We start from the raw sequence: 23,875 nt of genomic DNA, 5'->3' as shown, positions 1-23,875 counted from the left end.
CATTCACCGGTTAGCCGCAAAGTCAGCTGCAGTTGTCATTTGGGAGAGGAATGAGAACAAGATGGGCATAAACAATTTCATAATATCAATTCAGAATAACACGCGACGCATGATAGCTAAAGTTGAATCGCATTTTCTTTCATCAAGAATCTCTTGGAGGGATTAGTTTGTCAAACGAATGGCCGGTTCTTCCGTCTGCCTTAATCTTGGATGTTATGCAATGAATTTGTCCATGTCTTGCTGGTCCAATATCTTCTGCCAGGAACTTTGTGTCATAAAGCCAGTTGCACATTCTCTCTGTCATTGAGGAGGATCCTGAATTGACCATGGAAAAAATCAGCGGCCATCTGCTTTTAAATATTGAACCACACGTGATATGATCAAGGAACTCATGCATGAATGTGAAACTAAAATTATACTTTATGTAGTACACAGAATGTTGCACTCCCTTCATTAGAGACAGTTCATTCTTGAAAACTAACAATAAGGAGTTGCTTTTACTCTTTTGCTTGTTGCATCTTTGTATTTTATAACATTTTCTTTCACTTGCTACTAAATTATGCCCTGAGGATGTTACAGCACTTGACATCACAAAGGTTAATGCTACCTATTGCAAATAGCTTTTCCAGCCCTACTACATTTGGTTAATAGTGCATGGGAACATTTCCCCAAAGCTGGAGTATGACTGTTTTATGACATTCCTTGATAGAAAACACATGAATGCACACTGTACAAAAGCCTGACTTCAGGGGTGTACTGAGGCCAATATTTAAATATATAGGCTTAAAGGGAATGGTAGATGGCAATTAAGGCTGGGAGATATGGCCATAATCTCCTATCATGATATAGGTCATCTCGTATCGCGATCACAATAACCTTTTAAATATATATTCTGTAAGATTTTTTTTTTGCTTAATGTAGGCTATCAATTAATGCAAACTGCATAATACGTTTTCCTATTTATTATTTTTAATTGCACTTTGAAGGTAATAAACCCTATCATTCTAGGCTGCGAGCAACTGTCACAGGACTGCGGCAGGTGCACGAGTCAGATGGCCGCTGATTTTTTTTCAGTGCTGCCCGTGGTCACGCCAGTTGGTAACTGAGTGATGGGATTTGTGTTTTCTGATACAGGTATCTAAAAGTATTTGTTGTTATAACATAACTGTGTTTTGTTGGTATCTTTCTTTGACAATAGCTCACGGTATATTTAGAACTGAAGTATCACTTTCACAGCTCTATCATCATTTATTATCATTTGTCAATCACTTATTAATTCCACTGAAAGTCTGCGGCCTATGTCGGAGTCACACATGGAGCGTGTGTGTCGTGCGTCTGGTGTGCATTCCAATTTGCCACGGTAGTGACATGTGCCTCTTGCTGAGCTCCCTTACCAGTAATTCCACAGACACGCTGGCTCTGAGCAAAAGCGCATTTAGCCTTACTGGTACCACATAGTGCTTTATGTCCCACTCGGCTGTTCATAGTTTTTTATAGACCGGAAGGACATGGAAGCCTTCATAGAGCTTACCCGTCCTATGGAAATACAGCTCTTAATGTTATTCTCCTTTTTTTATGTGTTTATCCTTAAACATCCACCAGTTTATAAACGATTTTGTACAGCAGGGGGGTGAGGAATATTTCTGGCATTACAGCTACATTAGCCCGAGTCATACACATAACTGTTAACATGGTACATGTGTAAAATATACTTGTTTCCTATTCAAACCTTTACTTTCTCATATTTAAATGAAGCTTGGTGGTAGGCATAGCTGGACCAGTTGCAGGGGTATTCATCAGTGTGGTTAAAGCATAGACCGTAAAAAAATGGACACAGCATACCCTTTGGGGTCCGTTCTCTCGAATTGATCCAATCGTACTAGCCTACAGGAGTCGCCATCTTGTCAGACTTTGACTCCGCCTCATTTCCTCTTACCAAAAAAGGGCATTGATGTGATGTTAGGGAGAGGCGGATTCGTCCATCAGGCTGAGGTATACCTCTGAGGCCAAGTGAGCGCCATCGGCTAGCTGTCACTCTGTATTGGATCAACCAGGAAGTTACTGTGGTGGGGTCTTGGGTTAGAGGCAATACCTAAGGAACCTAGGGAAACACAACACAACACAACCATTGTTGCTACTTTACAACTAGATAGACAGTAACATGTAAAGACCTTTTGGTAGTAAACAGCCGAGTTATGATTGGGTTCTTCTTTTACTATATATACATAAGGCTCATCATTAAAAAAAGTGTAAAAAAAGTGCAATAAGTAGTTCCCAGCCACAAAATCCAAAAAACATAGGAGCAGTATTTTACCTTGTGCAAGAATTCCATGATTTAGACAAAACTTTTAAGATTGTGTACAGTTAGACCGACAGTATAACAGGGCTGTACGGTATGATGGTAACAGTATTATATCATGTCCTATTGATTTATCTTTAAATTTCTATATAAATACTTCCGAATTACTTTAAGTTTGAGGATGAGGATGTTGTTTTTAATTGAGTATTTTCTTTTCATGCTTCTTTATGCTTCTACTCCACTACAATTCAGTGGGAAATATACTACTTTTACTCCCCTATATTTATCAGTAACTAGTTACTTTTTTCATTCATCTTCAACCGCTTGTCCCTGTCGGGGTCCCGAGGGGCTGGAGGCGATCCCAGCTGACAATTCGGGCGTGAGGCGGGCTACACCCTGTACAGGACGCCAGTCTATCACAGGGCACATGGAGACGAACAGAGACAGACCAATTTATATTTTTAATATAGAGTAAACACAGGTTTCACAGTAAACAAATACTTATCTGTCCATTTGCTGTCGAATTGGCGTTTTTCTTTGTCGACCTTTTGTTTTTTCAAAGTAGAAAGAGACACTGTGGAGATGATTTAACCATGGAGTTAACCGGTCTTCATTTATAATTGCCCTTTATACAAGACACTACCTGTTATTTAACACACAAATGAAAGTGATGTAACTGAAGCTGCGAGCTGCAACTATTTTTTATTCATTGTTAAATTTTTACCCCTTCCTTTCCTGTTTTATATGCATACTAACACTTTCAGAGTTTATAGTTGACACATAAAGTTAGTCACCATCTGTAACATATTTAATGTTTATACTGAAAAGGGGAGAATCACACATCTTTGCATTGTAAAACAATCCCCAAAGCCAGACTTAGAAATGTTGTTTAACACAAAACTACAATAAAACTAAAGAAGCTCAAGGCCAAAAACAATGTAACTACTGATGAACATAGTTGCCCATCTGGTGTTACTACAAGTAGGGTCCAAACAATTTCGTTTCAATAGCTAAATGCCAGATAAATGAATCATTTTAGAAGCTGCTAGAAAAGTGCACATTTAAGCTCTTTCTTATTTCTGTGTGCTCTAAATAGAAAACTATTCAATACTATTAATCTTTGTAGAAACAGAAAACCCAATGACAACATTTTTGGCTGGACAAAAACTCCAAGTGTTATTAAAACAGGAAGACAACACAGAAACAACAGACGACAGCCACGGCAACAGTATCCAAAGCCAAGCCTTTGCTCGAGAAATTTATAGAGCACTGTCAGGACTGTCCACACTGAAATGACAACGTGTTTCATATATATTTTGTCTACCAACACACTGTATCAGACAAGTATTATTACATAATTATCCCGGGGGCAAGATGTAGTTCAAGTGTGCTGCTTTGTGCGCAGATCAAGTCTGTTTCAGACGTCCCACCCCCAGGCTATAAACCAGGGAGAGCAGTCAGTCACCCAGACCTGTTCTAGGTCAAACACCTGGATCTGTTTCCTATCTATCAGCCTCTTCCCGTCTCTCTCGGGGCGAGCTCTCATTCACGGCCAATTAGGATCTGATCAGTGTAACAACATGGCTGTCTACCACCAGAAGAACCATGCAGCCCAAGACAGAAATAGTGGTGCTGTTGAACCAGGGGGCAGGGGGTAGGAAATTTGAGTAGTGTGTGTGTGTGTGTGTGTGTGTGTGTGTGTGTGTGTGTGTGTGTATGGCTTGTGTTGTGCATGCTTGTGAATCTCTTTTGTGCCATGGGGAGGAGGGGTGGAGAAAGAGGGCTGTTGCTTTAAACAAGAATGTGTTCATTTTTAAGGGAGAGGGGAAGGCTCTGAGCTCATTTTGTCTGCCTACTGAAACACTGCAAGAGGATTTTTCATCATTTAAAAGCACCAAGGAGGGAGAGGGAGAGAGAGAGGGGGGGAGAGAGAGAGAGAGAGAGAGAGAGGTGCAGTTGAGAGAGACAGCCTCTTAGAGCTGTGAGGCAGAAGTGATGGATTCAGCCCACAGAAACGTGACAGTCTTCTCCTAACGGGCCACAGGCAGTACACAACCTGCCCTGGACTCTCACCATTTATCAGGAAACTACCACCATCAGCCAACTTAAATTACCAGTTGTGCTCCAACTTTTTTCCAAGTGGATTTTGGAACAATCACCTCAATGTTTCTGGAAAGTTAAGCTTATGTTGGGCTAATGACGGTCTTTTAATAATAGGCTTTTAAACACCACTATCCTCCACGGCTGGAATGGACTGAGGTGACAAAGAGTGAGTAATTATAAAGGCAGAGCGCAGGAAAGGGGTTGAGGAGGACGCAGGGTGCAGCTTTCACACTTGGGATGACTTTCTACCAGGAGAAACTTCAATCAGCTCTGCCAGGAGGGCAAGGCAACTGAGGGAGCCCCATCAATACTCTACAGTTATCTTGTAAGCATTGTAACGTTTTACTTATTTACACATTCAATTGATTTATTGGTTTATATATAAAATGTACGGGGCACATGTATATTACATTATGTCAAACAATACTTCAATTCACTGCATTGATAAATTGCCTGAACAAAGTCATCTCAGAGCAGATGATGACCTTTCTTGGTGTGACAGAAGTGGTTAGTGAGCTCAGAATTAATCAGCTGACATTTCTAAAACAATGGTGAAGATATTATTACATCATTTCATTTCACTGATTTTAGTCGGACTTTTACTATTCACTCTCCAGCTGCTGCACTGTCCATCATGCAGCATCTGATATCTGACTCACAGTTTGGTGCTAAAGGGTAATTCTTCTTTCTGATAACCAACTGAACAGTGACTCTGATAGACTTGGTTGAGGGTTAATTCAGCGCAGGGGGATGCTGGAGAGCAGGCTGTTTGGGCTAAGTGCTTCTTCACCACTGATAAAACACTCAGCTTGTCAAAACAAAGCACCCTTAAGACGTAAAATAACAGAAGGGGCAATGAAGACTTGTATGATACATGCTGATATAGAGATTTATTTTCTGGAGTCTAAATAGTACCATTCAATAAAAAAAGGAAGACAAAAAAAAGATAAGCTGACTATGCCAAGTAGTCTGCAGCTTCAGGATGTTCCCCTGGGCTCAAGAGGACAGGGAAGCAGGCGGTTGAATCCCGTCTTTGTTTCTGTTGCCAGGGCAATATTTGGATAAGGGGGCTTTGAGGTAGAATGCTGGAACTTATAGAAACAATTCCTGAGACCCCCTGCCTCCCTGTCTGACTCAGATCACAAGTGACAAACGGAAGAACTCACCAAGCTGCATGAGACAAACAACGAAACCTAAATTTGAACAAAAACTTTAACTCTGCTGCTCCATGGAGAGTCAGAACAAATACCGTCTTATAAATCAGGTAGTTGAGGTAAATCATGTCCAAACTGCCATGTTACACGCTTGCAGGGATTACATGCTTGAGGAAAGAATGAGGTCACACTCAAGGTAATGTAATAGTGCAGATTACCATGAAATTGAATTTGACTCTGATCCAACACATATTGGGTGTCATGCAGGAGACTGCCCGCTCTCAGTGGAGTTGGCACTAATTTGAACATGCAGCTCAAAGTCGACCTGCAAAGTGTCCACATCTTTTCGGCTACTGACAAATTAGGTTCTGTGTAGTTATGTTGTGATCTCCTGTTGTTGATGATGATGATGATGTGATTATGAAGCATTCACACAGAAAGTAGGACACTGGGAAAGAATTGGGTCAGCAGATACACAGTATGTCTTATAGGTACGGAGGAGTTAAGGGGAGTAGTGGTCCCGCGTCTAAAGGGTCTAGCTCTTTCCGTCTGCCACCACCATTGACTCTCCATGTGTGTATGGGCAGCTCACTCTAATGAGGTGACGAAGAATGTGAGGAATGCCATGCTCACCCTGAAATGAGAGGGGCTGGGGTGAGAGACATCAGTCAGTCTGAGGGAGGCTGCCCACCTTCTAATTAATATGTGCTGAGCATGACCAAAATGCTGGAGCACAGCGCTGACCAGGGACACACTGACCTACTGGCTGCACTCGCCTATCACACTTGATTAAACATGGAGTAAAATCCAGCAGGAGGAGGAGTCATGTAAACACAGACTTACCACCTGAAGACAGTAAAACCAAAACATTTGTGTGTGAAGCAGATTTGAAGAAATCACCCAATAGGAACTGCCAATCAAATGACAAAGAGTGGTTATTTACTGCATGCTAGACTCATTCTTCTTAAGGCACTGGGCAGAATTGACATATATGACACTTCTCAACAACAGTTAATCATTGCAGCTATTTGCCAGTCGGTAGCAGCTTGTTAAAGTGAACTGATGTTGGGACAATGATGATCTGCGGGGGATGTTAACAGCGAAGAAGGAGGAGGAGGAGGCTTTCTGTTGTTCCCTCAGGCAGACTGGGGATGGGTTAATAACAGGCTGTCTCTGTCAGGGCAGATGGGACTCTCTGTGGTCCCTGGGATACTGAGCCCAACAAGTGTTGTTTTTGAAAACACATTATTGGAAAAACACTCATACACCCGCACATACCACACTCCCTCACACACACAAATACACATTTCATCACAAGCTGCAAACATTTTCCCCTCAGCTTTGAAGTGTAGCGAAGCCTAGAGCTGGAGATTCCGGGTTAACGACATCCAACATGGGACTCCTCTGCAGCACGGGCAAATCACACGGCATTTCTCAGACACAGAGCTCATGTTCCAGGGGGAGAAACCACAGGAGTCACTGGCCAAATACAGTCATCAGCACATTACAAGGGACAGTCTCCGGGCTGCTCTTTTATCTTGGTATGGGCTTACTTGTAAGCTATTATTAGCGATTTCTTTAGGGCTTGGCTTATGAGATAATTCCAGTGATAATTGATAAGGTGAATCTCTTTGCATTGTGCGATAAATATTTATGACACTACAATTTCAGAATCAATCAGCGATTGTCGAGGTGATGTCATACAGCCAGGATTAGTACAATGAATGACCTCTTTCTGTGCTGACACAAGACAGTTTCATGGTCAATTTGAAACAGTTTATTTTCTTATTCATAGCAGTCAACTGAGTACCTGAGTACTTTTAAGTACAGACAGGTTACAGAAGAGTACAGTGTAGTAAAGCCCCTTTTCTTTAAAGGTGTTTACACATTCTACTCTGAACAGATAAAATCAAAAGGGTCGACAGTAATGGTCATGTTCTTGGAGAGCGCTGCATTTCTCTTATCCATCTCTCCAACCTAATTTGCTGGCAGCACGCCTGGATTAACAAGACAAAAACATTTTTGCCCTCTTTCCAAGTTTCTGCTGACTATTATATGGTAGATTATCTTTCACACCAAGGTAGGCTGTAAAAAATGTGTTAGGACTTGACTGGCAATCCTGATGCAGATCTTCAAAACCAAGCCAATATAGGCCTCTCTATGATGCTTTCTGATCAGACAGGCCCCTTCTGACTCTGGGGAGGTGTTACACAGGACCCCACTGTAATCCAATATGCAGCAGCTTTCAATTAAGGTGCCCCAGGAGTTCAAGGCCTTGTTATCCTTACACAGGAGTTACATTCTCCTGAGCACTCAGTCGCATCCCCTAATAACACCACACCATCTCCAAAAACTGCCTGCACTTATTTTTCTAATAAAAACGTCTACGCTCTAAATTCTGGGGGCAACAGTCAAGCCTCTCATTGTCATTAACTCTCGAGTAAAGTTATGGGTTGTGCTACAAGGTCCAGTTATGGACGACAGACCTTAAGAGACTAATCTAGACAGGGATATAGTATCTCAGATTTGATCAGAAATTAATACTCAGTCAGATAAGGATAATGTGTTAAAACAGAAACACGTGCTCAAAGTAGATGGATAAAATATGGGTAATTGCCTTTTAGTTTTTCAGTAAACACAACTTAATCCCTCTAGGTAAAGGCTATGAACAGGACTGATGCAACACAATCAATATTTTAAACTGTTCCATGAATAGCATCATCTGGTGGTGTCTCACATTTTCCATAAGCAAAGATGTCCAGGCCTGCAGAGGGGAGCAGATAGGAGTGTTTCTTTGTATCAAGGACAAGCAGTGGCAGTCGCCCAAAGAGAACCGAAGCCAGCACAGCAAACTAAACTAAACACACTCCTCTAACAGCAATGTAACTGACTAAAGAGGTCAGCACATCATTAGACGATAGAAATATTTTTCTTAAGGGCATTGGGGTGATTAGTAACTTTCAAACAGCATGTGCTGCATTATTTTGATAGTGGAAAGCTGATTTAAACAAACCAGGATCAAGACCAGATGTATTCAACGAATGACACTTAAAAGCCATGGGGAAACAGCCGTGTGTGCTCATGCCAGTAGTGATGCGTACAGTGTAGCAACCATGAGATTCTTGAATATAATGTGTTTCCTGTCATGGAAAGTCATAGCAGCCACTGGGGCGCTCAGCGGGGCAAGTGAGCGATTTTCTTTCAGATCTAATCTTTTTCAGTAGCCTATATTTTTGGGAGCTTTAATGGCCTCCAGCCCTGTCTAGGTTGAAGGCCTCTGCGTCTGTCTGTTCCTAGCAGGTAATGGAGGATAGGACCAGTGTAACATGATGGGCAGCATTCCTCTGGTCTCAATCAGCCTAGCTAGGAAGAACTCCATTGATGCTGTGAGCAAACAGCACAATCCTGAGGGCTTACCATACTAATAGTAAGGGGAATAAAATTCACATTAGGTATTCTAATAAAGTCTTCTGCTTACTAAATTCAAAAGTGAGTCAGTAAGTCAAGTTTGTTTCACAGAGGGTTCTGTCATTGTCTATTATATCCCGTCATTTAAAATGTGTGATGATAATAAGAAATATTTAATAGAATTCAATTCTCATTTATGATTTTTCTGATAATTAATATACAGAACATTATAAGGGCATGGAGCAAAAAGATGAATAGACACCAGCTCTGTGGTCACTTTTCCCACTGCAGCCATTGTGACATCACAATTATTAGGCTTTTAAAAGAAACTTCGGACACTCAGCTGCCGAGATATAAGCAATATCTGTTGATCGCTCTGCGGAGCGGGCACAGCTGCACTGTATTCTGGCTGCGAGGCGCAAGAGTTTCATGATTAATGCGACCTCTGACAACAATACAATCATGTTCTCTGTTTTCTTTACCATTCTCCTCAGGCTTTGAGGAGTTGGACACATGGAGCCCCCTCCAATGGTCCTGCTGCGGCTGCTCCTTGTTTATTGGCTCGCTTGTGGTGTCCAGCAGACTCTGTCGGACAGTATCCATGGCAGGGAGAAGACCCAAGAATTTGAGAGTAGTGAGGATGATTTAGAAAGTGAGTTTCTCTATGCTGGAAGGAGCAAGCGTGCTACAGCTGAGCAGCAGGACAAATGCTCCTACACTTTCATTGTGCCTCAACAAAAAGTGACTGGAGCTATCTGCGTCAACTCCAAGGAGCCGGAGGCCATGCTGGAGAATCGGGTCAATAAACAGGAGTTAGAGCTGCTAAATGTGGAGCTACAAAAACAGAAGAGGCAGATTGAGACCCTGCAGCAATTGGTAGAAGTGGACGGCGGTATTGTCAATGAGGTCAAGCTTCTGAGGAAGGAGAGCCGAAACATGAACTCCAGGGTCACTCAGCTGTACATGCAGCTGCTCCATGAGATCATCAGGAAGAGAGACAATGCCCTCGAATTGGCTCAGATGGAGAACAAGATCCTAAACCAAACCTCTGAGATGCAACAGCTCACCAGTCGTTACAAAGATCTTGAGCACAAGTACCAACACTTAGCTTCTTTGGCCACCAACCAATCAACTCTTATCGCTCTGTTGGAGGAGCAGTGCCAGAGTCGCCCTCCCCCTCGTCACATGCCCATCCCCCAGCCACGGCCTCATCCTCCTCCACCACCACCATCACCACCTCTCAGCAAGCCTTACCAGCCACCTGTCCTTCCACGAAGTAGCAAACCAATCAGCAACGAGATCCAGAGTGACCAGAAATCTCAACCGCCTCTTCCAATGCTGCCCACTGGCACACACAGCCCCTCGACCACTGACAAGCCCTCTGGTGAGTCAAACAGTCCAATATGAACTTTTAAATAAAGACACTTCATTTCTTTGTTCTATTTTTGATGCATTCTTACCAGTTGCCATGACAAACAGTGGTCACAAAGGATTGTGTATCAGAGCTAGCGATGCCGTGAACCTCTAAATCATTAATCACAAGACAACACCAAGTACCCATTCTTCCAGGCAAAGCCAATTGAAATACGTCTCACAGATTCCCAGGGCAAAGGGACCTCAGTGAGAACAGAAATGCTGTTGTCTACAGCCTTTTGAGATCATCTAATTGCCATGATTTAACCCACACAACTATACAAAACATATTAGCAGGATAAATGCATGTTCTGAAACGGATAGCTGGAGCCAAAGCCCATGGGAGTCACACATGTTAGTGGATGATAAAGCTTTAAAACTTGTGTGGTGGGTGTTTTGTGGTATCATTTGCAGTGAATGGTCTGTTGCGATTCCCTTTCATTAGGAGACTTCGGTTTTAAAATGGTGGAGAAAAAAAAAAAGAACAAACCATTCCCAACATGACTACTGAGAACTTTTTCCATTGACATTTTGTGCTACTGCTTGCCATTTTCACTAGGCTGCATGTGAACGGTAGCCTTTGTATGGAATGTTTGAAAGGAGGCAAGTAATTTCCTGCCCTCAGCCATGCAACTAACACCCCAAAAAGTTACATAAACCCTTAACACGAACAGAGAGCTTCACACAATGCACTGAAAGAGCAGCAGATAGAAATAGAGGGATGGAGTCAAGACCAATAAGGGGTGGGGGTAAAGTAAAAAAAAAGCAAGAGATACCGAGAGTCAATGATGTCATTTGTTCCAGTTGCACCACCAGGCAAGAATCAGTCATATGTTCCACCGAAGCAGCAGACTTTATCAGGCAGAACAGAGCGGGGCAGGGCAGGGCAGCTCTGGCTTGTATCTGCTCAACAGACATTCCTGAGAGTAAATGGATGGCAGGGTGTGAGCCAGAGACACAGATATCATCCACGGCAATTTTATAAAACTAAAAACAACTTTGTTACCGAGAGACAAACATCTGGTTATTCACATTATGTGAACACTTTTATGGTTCCTGTATTGGGAGTCTCAATTGAGCAGGACCTCATGACATACTAAAAATTAAATGATTTGATTCTTCTCTCATATACGTCTTTCTTCATATCTCTTGCAAACTGTTAATGCACCCCGTCCCTCACCTCTACCCCTTTGTGTGACCCTCTATTCTCTTTTCATTAGTTTCCATTGTATTTAAACACCTTGTAATCCGGGCCAGTTGGCAAACCACACAAGTGTGAAATCTTGAGAACACTTTCACAAGCAATTGAAGCCGGGGAGCCAGTTGCCACATTAGTGTTTTTCCATATCTACTGGGTTTGGAATTTGGGGTAAAATCATAATGGCACACAAGAAAATTAAGTTTTACTGATTTGCGCCATAAAATAACCACAATAAAAACAAATTTGACCTTGCACAGAATCTAGATATTATCTTGGTACTTCATACTTCATACAACTGTGCACCTTAAGACAAGGATTAGGATAGGCTGTCCTTAAATTAGTACATTAATTAACAAATTATATCCAAGAAATCCTCTCTTCAAAACATGAGGTGAGGACTTAATATTCACACTCCAATGAAAATGATGTATCTGTATATTATTTAATACCAAAACCTAAGTAAAAGTCAGTTAAATAATATTAATCCTGCACTGTAAAGCATCCCAGATGACTGAAAGTTTTTGCTAGTGTTTCATCACTCAGTAGTCAGGATTCCCTTCGCCCTCATGCCAGTGTTTCTTTTGGCTGCACAGCCAGCAGCAATTTCTTTTGTGAGAAGAGCAGCCAAAGTCAATTCCACTGTTAAAATATGAGCCTCTGCTGACAAATGGAATTAACTATGGCAGTGTATAAAAACTCTTTATCTCACTGTGGCTTTTCCTTCATTTCCTTTCTTAACTTTTGAGATAGTGTTGTAACTGACAGGATTTTAGATATTCTAAATGTCTTGTTGTCGTCTTTCTGTTTAGGGCCATTTAAGGATTGTCAGCAAGCTCTGGAAGATGGCCACACTGCAAGCGACATGTACCTAGTGAAGCCAGAGAATGCCAACCGGCTTATGCAGGTGTGGTGTGACCAGAGACATGACCCAGGTGGCTGGACCGTGATCCAGAGGAGGGTGGATGGCTCCGTCAACTTTTTCAGGAACTGGGAGACATACAAGGTGCGACAACCTCACACCAAACCAAGGACCTCATAGTTTGGAGGGAAGCCGGTGGCTTATGTAGGGTGTTTTGCCACTAACCAGATGTGAAACAGTAATGAATAGGTAATTGTTAAGCTCTTAAATGATCTGATGTAGTAACAGCCTCAGTCACTGCCACAGTCATGACTCATTTATTCCAGTAACATCAGTTGGTCTTTATGTTTGAGTTCACAATCAATTAAAATGTAAGGATATTGGACATAGATGCCACATCAGTTGGTTGTTGTTCTGGAAAAATCTATTTTTTTTTTTAAATATGACATCACAAAGTTCCTGATAAACATTGCTTTGGAGTATAGCCATTTGTATCCAGGGCAACTTATTTAACCTCTAAAAAGGGAAATCCCTCACAATGGGATCAGCAGTTTGCTGTTTACATTTGTTTTCAGCCCAAAAATCTACAAGGGTGCTGATTATATCTTTGCTAAGGGCAACAATGGAGTCTTTCCAAGACATTTTTGAAAACCTTTAAACCACATGAGATCTGAAATTGCATTTGTACACTTATAAGAAGGGGTGTTTCCATGATAAAAAGCATGTGGAGGGTCAGGGATACCACAAAACAACTTACCGTTAGACCGGAGCCAGAACAAAGCAGTAAGACAGCATGCATTATGTCAGATTTTATACTGCACACACTTTTTCCTACTGCGTTTTCAATAATAAAATTGTGGGGGAAATCTGGACACCCAATGCTAGCTATTAAACTTGACTCAGGAGGTCCATTTATAATAATGTTCCTTGACAATAAACAACCCCATAGAAGTGCTAAACTCGTAATAACCTCCAGAACACAAGTAAAGACCCTGAATCTTTCACCACGAATCCAGACTTACTGTCCAATGCTTTCCTAAGAGCATTCAGAAATACTTGCCTAATCTTACTGATAATGTTTTTCTCTTCATTGCACTTTACAGCAAGGTTTTGGCAATATTGACGGCGAGTACTGGCTGGGTCTGGAGAACATCTACTGGCTGACTAACCAGGGAAATTACAAACTGCTGGTCACGCTGGAGGACTGGTCTGGCAGGAAGGTGTTTGCAGAGTATGCCAGCTTCAGAGTAGAGCCTGAGGCTGACTTCTACAAGTTAAGGGTGGGTCGTTACCATGGCAACGCTGGAGACTCCCTTACCTGGCATAATGGCAAACAGTTCACAACACTGGACAGAGACCATGATTCATATACAGGTAAAAAAAATATCATAATGTTAGTGACTAGACAAAGGTTAGCAGCTTAAAATCAATCATGTAAAATTTGTGTTCGATGCAAAATTTATGTTTATTTATGTTTTTTTTCGATGTTTCTAGGTAATTGTGCCCATTACCAGAAGGGAGGCTGGTGGTACAATTCTTGTGCCCATTCAAATTTGAATGGAGTTTGGTACAGAGGAGGACACTACCGCAGCCGCTACCAAGATGGAGTCTACTGGGCTGAGTTCAGAGGAGGAGCATATTCACTAAAGAAAGTGGTCATGATGATCCGTCCAAACCCAAACACTTTCCACTAAGAATCCATTGAACCCATACTTTACGGTACTATTTCTGTCACTAAACAAAAACCTAAACTAAATTCTATGCATCGTTATCTTTTTTCTCTAATGAGTGGCACCACGCCTAGCTAGATGAAAACGACACAAGTTATGTTGAAAGTGCAATATCAAAACATCAGGCTAATGTACTAGTACCCCCTGATCATTGAAAGAATTTGTGCACTTTGTGCACCCTTATTCAGTTGTCTGTACCATTTCCCTTTTACATATGACTCATTAAAGACGTGCTCATTGCTCAGGAGTTTTTATTTTTTATATACACTGTCTTTGATAAAACGCAAACCTGCTTAGTTGACATAGCTCTCATTTGAAACCATTTTTATGAACCTAATTTCACATGAAAAGGACAGATTACAATAATTCAGTTAAGTAGAGTTGAGATAGAAACCCTACAATATATATTCAGTGTATGTAAAGTTGTTTTTTGCAGTAAAAAGCAAATGAGGTTGACACAGGAAACATATCCAGTGACTTTAATTTCATTCTAGATACATTTTTCAAATGAGTTATTTATAACGGTAACATTTATCGACTTAAAACAGGGTTGTTATTCTGGCCAGTTTTGTTAATAACAACAAAATATATTATTTTCTTACAAAAAATGTTAATAGCAATACCTGATGATAACAGTCTGCATATGCTACATCTAATAGATCTAGGAGCAAAAATCAACTCACCACCAAAATTTGAGGAGCTACATTCTGTTCAAAACACTGCTTTTTTTCTTTAAAAAAAATTGTTTTGAAATCTTGAATTGCTTGAGCAGGTATTCACCAATTTGCTTGTATGAATCAAGCACTGTATTTACTGTATAAATTTAGCCTAGTGGTTTGTTGATGTCAATAGATGCAACACATTGCGTTTGTACATAAAAGATATTTGTAATATAATGTATTAAAGCCTGTTACGTCACTATTAAGTTGCAATAAAATATGTACAGCTTATGTGTTTCTGTTTTTTGGTATTTCTTGATACTTAGCATACTCAGTATATGGAAAGCAGTCATAACAGCTGCCACCAAAATTACATTTATCAATTATATCATTATATGTCTGGCATAACATTGTTATAACTAGCCTACATCATCTCAAGTGTCAAAAGTTAAACTTGAATGTGATGTAGTCATAATGTCATGACAGTGCCATCAGTGTAAAGTTATTAAGTATGAAATTGAATCAAGTAAATTCTTCTCATTCTACGGTTTAACTTAAGTAACCTGTGACATTAAGGGCCCTATTCAGATGATCTATGGCACATGATTTAAAGTGCATGACGTAACTGCATTTAGGGTGTGTCCAACACCACGTTTCCTCGTTAGGTGCATAAGCTGTATAATAAAGATAGACTTAGCTTAAGGGTCTAAAAGTTAAGCCTATGTGTTTCCACAGGGAACGACTCCACTGGTAGACGTCTTTTTGTATGGAAGTCAGGGGGAAAATTAGCCTACTTCTTACTTGATTTATTACCTCAGTAAACATTTTTCTAATGAGTTTATGGTCTCAAGCCCTAGTTTCAAGTCTATTTCAATACAGCACCAAATCCACTTGTATGCTTCAATCATCCAATCGCCACTGACTTCAATTAATTATTTTCACTCCCCCTAGTCCCTGTAGGCTGTTGCTTTTAAAATTATAAATTATATTGATGTATGAGTATTTTCTGTGTCAGTGATTGTAAACATTTCCATGCACTCAGTAAAGTCACTGCAGCAAATAATGTGGGACATTTAAGCAGCAAAACTGAAAACTGTAGAAATCAACTTGACAGAAGAAACAAAACTAAACACTTAGTTTCTGAAATAATCAATGAAGTTACTGTTCCTCAGAGCAGCTCTGCCCTCCATGTCCACATTTTAGAGAGTGTGATTCATATTTTCCTCATCAACTATTTATTTCACCCATGTACTATTAATCAGAATGTTTATTTATATGTGACTAATTTGTGGATTAAGCACGGAGCTGCAAATATAACTGCATCACTAATCTTACTATGACTAATGCGTCCTGTAAACAGCAGGTAATACTACGCACTGCCCTGTGCGCCACTTTGGGCCACTTTGGGCCCCTTTGGGCCGTGTGGACGATAGAGCCCTTAATGACAACAGTACTGTAAATAAGCATTTGTAAAAATTTCATTTTCACGACTTATGACAGCGTTATACCAGTCTTTTGCATACCTCTTAAAAGGGAAAGTTTGATACTAAGTTTTGAATGTTAACCCTTTCCATGTAGGTGCATTCAGCACCGTGATGACATTCTTTTTTTTAATACAGATCACACACTTGATCTCAGGTATCGCTCTCATAGGAACAAAAGACAGACTTTGAGCCACTATTATTGTGAGTCATGCACTTGATTATCACTGTGAGGAAATCGCTTTATTAACGGTTAATATTAGCCCTTTTCTATAATTTATTCCACAATCAAAAAGGGTACATATGAAGATAATTTCACAATACCAGAATTTTTTGAATTTTAAAACATTAAGAGCATCATAAAACTATACTCGATACTTCCTTTGATGCCACAGCAAAGAGGAAATAAAATCCTTAGTACACATTTTTAAAATGAACAACCTGCAAACACTGCTGAAACACACAGCTGGTTTTCTTCTCCATTGTGTCATCTGTGCAGCCTAGGTGTGAAAATCAGTTTGATACTTTCAAATCTATTGAATGTGAATATTGCATTGATATGAATCAATATTTTTGACAACCGTTTATAAAATATAAACCCATGATAATAATTATATCATATATATCAGGATACCTTTTACATTTTAAGAGGCAAACTGAAAGTACAACATAGTGTGAATAAAAACAGGATTTAAATAAAACACATGAAAATGAGGAGTATTTTTACAATTGTTAAGAATGTCATTTTTTTACTAAAAGGTTTAGAGGAATGGGATTATTAGTTCCAAAGATTATTGCTATGTTGCTTACAATTCATGCCACTGAATTGTACTTTTGAAAAAAAACAATATTTTGTGTTGAAAAAAAAAGTTTTTTTTTATTAGAGTAACAATTAACAGACCATTATGAAAAACTATATCGCGTTATTCTCTTCATGTTGTCTCAAACACTATTAAGTAAAGTGTAAGTGTCTAGAGTCAGCACACCAGGGAATGACATATGTAATGTGACAGGCTTGTAAAACTAATGCATCTAGCAGCCCCCTCCACTGACAGCAGACACCACCTTTATTTTACTATGTGTCGATGAGATTTCCAAAGACAGCTGGAAAATGAAGTAAAACTGACTTTTATGCTGCAGTGAACCAAGCTCCATTAATGTCATATTTTGTGTCCAGACTTGAGTGGAGGAAGGTTTAGACAGTTTAGAGGGAAATTGAAATCAATTTAGTATGAATGCCTGACTGACAACTGTAAAGACAATCTCACATTTTCTAAGAGACCAATTACCAACAGTGACATATGTATTTAAACTCCCTCGTTTCGAATAAAACCTAATTTACCGTGTTAGCATGATGTGCTGCCGAAGGAAAGATGGATGCTTATGTGATTGCAGCCAAAACATTTGTCCTACATTAAACTGACAAACACTGGCTGCTAAAACTGGCTCTGAACATAAGTCAAAAGCTAAAAAGCTTTCATGACAAAGAGGCTTTAGATACTTCATTCATACATTCATCACTGTGACTGTCACTCGTGTCAGCTGTGTTTTTACTAAAGATGGATGGGACAGTGAAATGCACTTTGTACCAAATCCTCCTGTCTTCCCAGACAGGACAACACTTTTTGAGAGCAATTACGTCTTAAAACCAGTTTAGGTCTGCTTTGTCAATTAACCTTCTGGTGGTAAAACAGAGGACGTAGTTTCATCGTCTCCATAAACAGAGACGACAGACTCTTTGGAGGCTGTGTATGTCTCAGGACTCACCACGATGGAAAACCTTCAGTGAGGGTGGCCTGTGCAGCCCCCACTCCTCAACCAACATGGAAAACCATGAGCTGACACAGTGCTCACTCAGCACAAAAATAACCGCATTTCCTGGGCCTTCAAACCTGAACCTTCAAACTGGCTTGTATTGTTGTTTCACATCTGTAAAAGTCCATGTCCTTGTACTTTTAATGGAACCATTTCTAACTTTCCTGTCCTCCCACAAATCCCTTTCACCCCACTGTTGAGTAAATGTCGTCAAACCAAACCATTTTACAAATGATTCCCTGGGGGAGGTTAACCTCTCACACTTGCTTTCACTTTGACTAAATACAGGCATTCTTAGAGACTGGATATGCCAAATGACTTAAAATGTACTGTAATTATTAAAAGCTCTACCAAATATGTTAGATAAATTAGAGTAAACAATTCAGTGCAATATGTAACCCCTGGATAACTTCCAGCTTCTAACATCCTTGAATTAAAGAGGTCAGCACTTGTGGATGTGTTACAAAGCACTATGAAAGGACCGCTTGAGTCGTGGAGCAGGTACTGTAAAATAGGATACTTATAATACACTTAGTTTTAAACAGAGCCTGACCGGTAAACAGCTTCATACAACAGGCTGAAAGGAAACTCGACACCCTCACCTCTCTCCCTCCTCTCCCCTCTGCCCCCAAGAACTCTGGACTTTGGCCCCACTCCATCATGAAAAGCACTGGTTGGTTTCCTGTATATTGCACATATTGTACAGTATGTCCTTTACAAAGCACATTTTTATCTCTTGTTTTCTATTTCTTTTGCACTATTTAGAATTTTTTTTTTGGTATATATTTTGTATGCACCGTGGGTTTGAGAGAAACATATTTTCGATACATCCGTACGTCTGGCACATGCATATATTGTCATGCAGAAATTGAAAATAAAACAGACTTTGACTTTTTAAAGTCCCCCTTGCATGCATGTAAACATAGTCACTGTAAAGCTATAAAAATTCTGTCAATTTTGCACAAAAGTTCTTAATAAAAAAAAGAAAATACAGATTTTTTTATTTGTTGAGTGAAGTGACAGGACACAGTGGGTTCCCTAGGAAACATAAATCAATGCAAGCTCTCTTAGTTTATTTCACAGACATCTTTGTTTCTTTGGTGCATTAATTTGGCACAGTATTACTGAAATGGTTATGGGGTCACAGCTGTGTTCTTATACAGTATTTTATAATGGCTTTGAAAGTGGCTCAGCCAATCACAATCAAGGACTGGAACCATCTGTTTTATAAAACCCATTTCACACCAACAGTAACCATGACGTCTCAGCAAAGTGAATACACATCCATCTTTCTGTCATCTCCTTTTCCTCTTCAATATGATCACTCCATCTTTCTGTCATAACTTACCACAGACCTAAGACATACTGAGGTACCACAGCTATGCCATCATCTCATTGTATGGATACCTCCTCAGTCTCTGTCACATCTATGTAATGGGGCATTCCACTGAGGTGACACAACTCTGATTTAAGCACAACCTATCACTGTTTTTGTCACACTGCAAGTCAGCAAAATACAACTCTGAAAACTATGGGATACTAAATAGTAAGACCCAACAAAATGCTGTGCAATAAAAGGTAACCAACAATTCTTTCCGAGTCATTTATTCAAACTACTCCCCATTACTGCTGTAAAATCATTGTGATGCATATGGGAGTTATTAAGAGATGCTTAAAAATAGAAACGCATAATAATGTGGTAAGGCTAAGGAGAATAGTCACTTCATTGTTTATTACTTACATAGTGGAACTATTGCATTTAGGATTTTTTTTTTCCGTTTTCCAAAAGCTTAGTATCTGAACTGATTTCCAACTGTGGAGATGTGCAGATTAACTTATACTGTAGCTTTACGGCCACATGCCATGACCATTGTTTCATGTTCATCCAGAATGTACATGTGAGTCCTCTGCAGGGAACTTGCAGCAAAGCTCTTTGGGAAGGACAAGATGAATTTTCCTTTGCACAATGGAAATGTTTTTTTGTAAGGTATTACTCTGGATATTCCAGCAATAATTCACTTTAACAAAATTTTGTTGGCAAGGTATCCTTACCATTAGACAGAAGACAAAAATCTCTGCCTGTGACAAATTGTTCTCTCTGCATTTCCATCCCTCAGCTGTCTTAATCTATAATTAATGTTAATTAAATTAACACAGACACATGACACAGAGAATCACATACTAACTGCATTGTCGTGTGGCATTACTTTAAAAAATCCTTTTGAAAAAAGATTTCAACCGAAAATGACAAGTGTGACAAAATAAACATAACACTGCACAAGACCAGAGATAAGCTCCTAGGAAACATCCACCAATGCCATGCCTGTCTTAAAAACACATAAAATACAAAAACTACAAGTAGAAAGGTGACAACAGTAATAAATAAGGCAATAGTTTGCCTATACATGCATTTTGTTTCCGTTTAGGTTGCCTTTTTTAATATCTGGCCGGGGACTACAGATACAAACTTGCTTCTTTAGATAACTCTGGTTCACTTACAGCTTGGCTCTTGATTAGTGTACAATGTCCTGAAAAATAAACCAATAAATAAATAAAATACAGTTAATGAATGCTGTACAAGAAAGAAGCTGCGGCCGAACAGCTCAACACAGAAACAGTCATACACCAACAGCCTCTAAACCATTACTTGACTGTGAGTGAAAACTACTGGATAAACTCCAGTAGAACAGATTGACTCAGTTTTAACAAAAGGAAAATTTGAACAGCATGAACGGGCTTATGTTGGGAAAATGACTGGTTTCTCAGAATCTGAAAGATGTGGTTAATATGCCATGCCAACTCAGTTTACGCCAACGCAACAAAGCATTTTCTCATCCAGGTACTATAAGTTTACTGCACAGTGTTTTCCTTCTTGAGGAGACAAATGATCCAGGAGACTCACAGACTTGTGTTATTCTAAGCAAATTGTACAAACCTCCAAAACAACAAATGCTACTCATTTAAGATTTACCTTTTAGATTGGCTTCACATGAAACTCAGTTCAGCTTGCATTAGTTTTCCGCATTACTTTAGTAAAAATAGAAACATGCAAATAATTCCACAGTCAAGACATTGATTCTGCATGTGTTCTTGTTACTTTTAAGTTAAATCTAGTATAAAAGGTAAAGCAAAAGAAAAGGGAAAAGTAGGGTTAGGTCAATTATATGCAAGCTTAGTGTTCCCTAATCTTTTTGGGGTCATCCCTATGTTCCCCGGGTCCTATGTTCCCTGCTCTTCGGTCGCATTAGCCTATGCCTTCGCTGATTTAATTCAGCATTTTGTTAGGGTTAGGGTTAGGGGTAACATTTACGGTCAGGATGATGGTTAGGGGGTAGTGCTAGGGTCTACATAGGCCTATTTGCCGGGGAATTCAGCACTGGTTTTTGAAAAAAAAAAATAGCAGGCCGGGGAACAAAGGACCTGGGGAACATAGTTACGCTCCCATCTTTTTGGCCCCTCTCTATTCAAGCCAAAAATGTCCCAAAACATATCGCAAAAGCATTTATACAAGTCAAGTTAACTCATGTAGCAGCTATTTTCCCCACTTTACAGATGGCTAACATACAGTGTTCCAACTTAATTGGTGGTAATGGACCTTTTTACTGCACACATGTTTTAATTAAGTAAAAAGCACAGGTGTTTCTAATAATGCTAACAATGGCTCTGTTGTATTCAAATGTCCCAGTAAGCCATGAGACTAGACAGCGTTGGCTCACACAGTTTTGACTTTGAAAATGAAGCAGTGGACTCATTAAACTTAATTTCATTTTTCACACCTGTGCTTTTCCTAATGTGCCACATCAAAATATCAAAGGCATACCAGCCCTGACAGGTTAAGGGTGCCCATGGTCTTAACACAATGTCAACGACTGCGCAATACCAGTATATATATTTTTAGTTACAGATACAGCTATTCAAACTATTTCATAACATAACATGTCTGAAATGACTCTGTCCAAAATAGTAGAGAATAAGTTAAGTTCAGCCGTTAGCTAACGTTACTTAGCTCGCCTTATAGTTGGTTAGTATCATATTAGCATAAACAGTTTAATTCAGCAGCTAGCTAACGAGCAGCTAACAGTTAAATTCACACACACTTTATGTAATTACTCGTAAGTTGCTTAATTTGCCATTATTCTCACCTGCTAATGTTAGCCGTTGTGCTTCTTTGGCTTCCTTTACGTCATTTCTTTCCATTCTGTCACCGTCTTGATAGCATCCACATGTGGAGGACACCTGTGGCCTGCAGAAAGCACACACGGGGGGGGTTGTGGTGTTTGAATCAAGCCAACAGGTCAGAGGTTAACTTTCCTAAATTGTTTCTTTACATATTTCCTGTAAAGTCGTTTAAACTCTCTCTTGGCTGAGATATACAGGACCGACAGTTTCCAGTTGCGTCATACCTAGAAGTAATTCCTCCAAGTATAAAAAAAAAAAAAACCTAACCACAGTATTGTATTTTCATCTTGTGTAGGTGGGAACTCCTCACCTGTTTTCCTCTTCTTCCCCAACACAAGCGGCACTGCTGACCCCCAGATCCCCTGCAACGTGGCAGCATTATCTCATCCAGAGAGCAGTGAGGTAATAACATTACAAAGAATAGCTTTGCCAGGCCACAGGGCCCACTGTGGCCCATTGTGCTCCGTTGTTGTATGAGGTGAATTTTTGACTGTGGACCATTTCACAGATGTAAACATTCTAAATGTGTCCCAGTTTATTTCCTGTTGCAGTGTATGTGAGTGACATCTGCTGACAGGAAGTTAACAAGGGCACTGGATGTCACCTAGCAACAGAATCCACTTGAAAAGTCCTTAATTCAATTCACTTCAATTCAATTTTATTTATAGTGCCAAATCATAACAAAAGTTATCTCAGGACACTTTACAGACTAGGTAAAGACCACACTCTATGACTTATTTATGATTTACATAGACCCAACAATTCCCCCGTAGAGTACGGTGGCAACGAAAACCTTCCCTATAACAGGCAGGAACGTCAGACAGACAGACTCAGCTCTGTGGAGGACGGACATCTGACTGCACCGGTTGGGGAGGAAGAAAAGGAGAGAGAAAGAGAGAAAAGACAGGCAGATGGACAGAGAGAGACAAAGACAGACACACTTCCAGTTACTATAATAATATCTATAGTAATGTGAATATGACTTATATGTTATGGCAGTTAATACAGCAGAATAGTAGAATGCTAGGTTAGTCTGACACAATCTGATGAAGGAACGGCCTGGGTCTCCTCCACATCAGCCCCATTACTAGAACTCCAACACAGGGTTAGAAAAACAATTTAAAAGCCCCATCTGGGTCCATCTATGTCACAAGAGCCACTCAGAATGATCCCGTAGCGAAAGTAAAATAAGGACAATCAGGCTGCCCTTTGGATTTGATTACTTAATGGGTCACATTATCAAACTACACTGCAACTTGTGTGCCTCAGCAGCACTCAAAAAAGGCAAGAGTAGCTAAAAGACATTTTCTGAACTGTGAGATGTATAAGTGTACAGAGATCTGAAGACATGTTCCCGTCACAAAACTGCCATAACAAGACTACCGATCATCCTGAAAGTGCATATTAACAAATGTGTGAGACAGCTATACCTACCAATTATTCACTCCAGTCCAACTGGTAGAGTTTGTTTTACAGAGAGCCACAATACATCATAGCCATAGAATGTAGTTAAAGACTCCTTGTGGAAATGTGACTACCTCGGGTTTGCTGGCCTTGTGTTCTGTGGTTCTTTT

At 40.0% G+C, this 23,875-nt stretch overlaps 1 protein-coding gene across 1 annotated transcript; it reads left to right on the top strand.

Moving 5' to 3' along the window:
* The first annotated feature begins 4,591 nt into the window (after positions 1 to 4,591).
* angptl2b (angiopoietin-like 2b) lies at positions 4,592 to 15,104 on the top strand. The gene is made up of 5 exons (XM_083912004.1): positions 4,592 to 4,727; positions 9,459 to 10,348; positions 12,388 to 12,581; positions 13,541 to 13,811; positions 13,932 to 15,104. Exons 2-5 carry the CDS (start codon positions 9,478 to 9,480, stop codon positions 14,129 to 14,131), a joined length of 1,536 nt encoding a protein of 511 aa, XP_083768130.1. The 5' UTR covers positions 4,592 to 4,727; positions 9,459 to 9,477; the 3' UTR covers positions 14,132 to 15,104.
* Positions 15,105 to 23,875: the final 8,771 nt, after the last annotated feature.

This window comes from Echiichthys vipera (genome assembly GCF_963691815.1).
Source record: "Echiichthys vipera genome assembly, chromosome: 4".
NCBI classification, from domain to species: Eukaryota; Metazoa; Chordata; class Actinopteri; order Perciformes; family Trachinidae; genus Echiichthys; species Echiichthys vipera.
The sequence above is the reverse complement of the archived record's forward strand: the minus strand, read 5'-3'. Positions and strand labels throughout refer to the sequence as shown.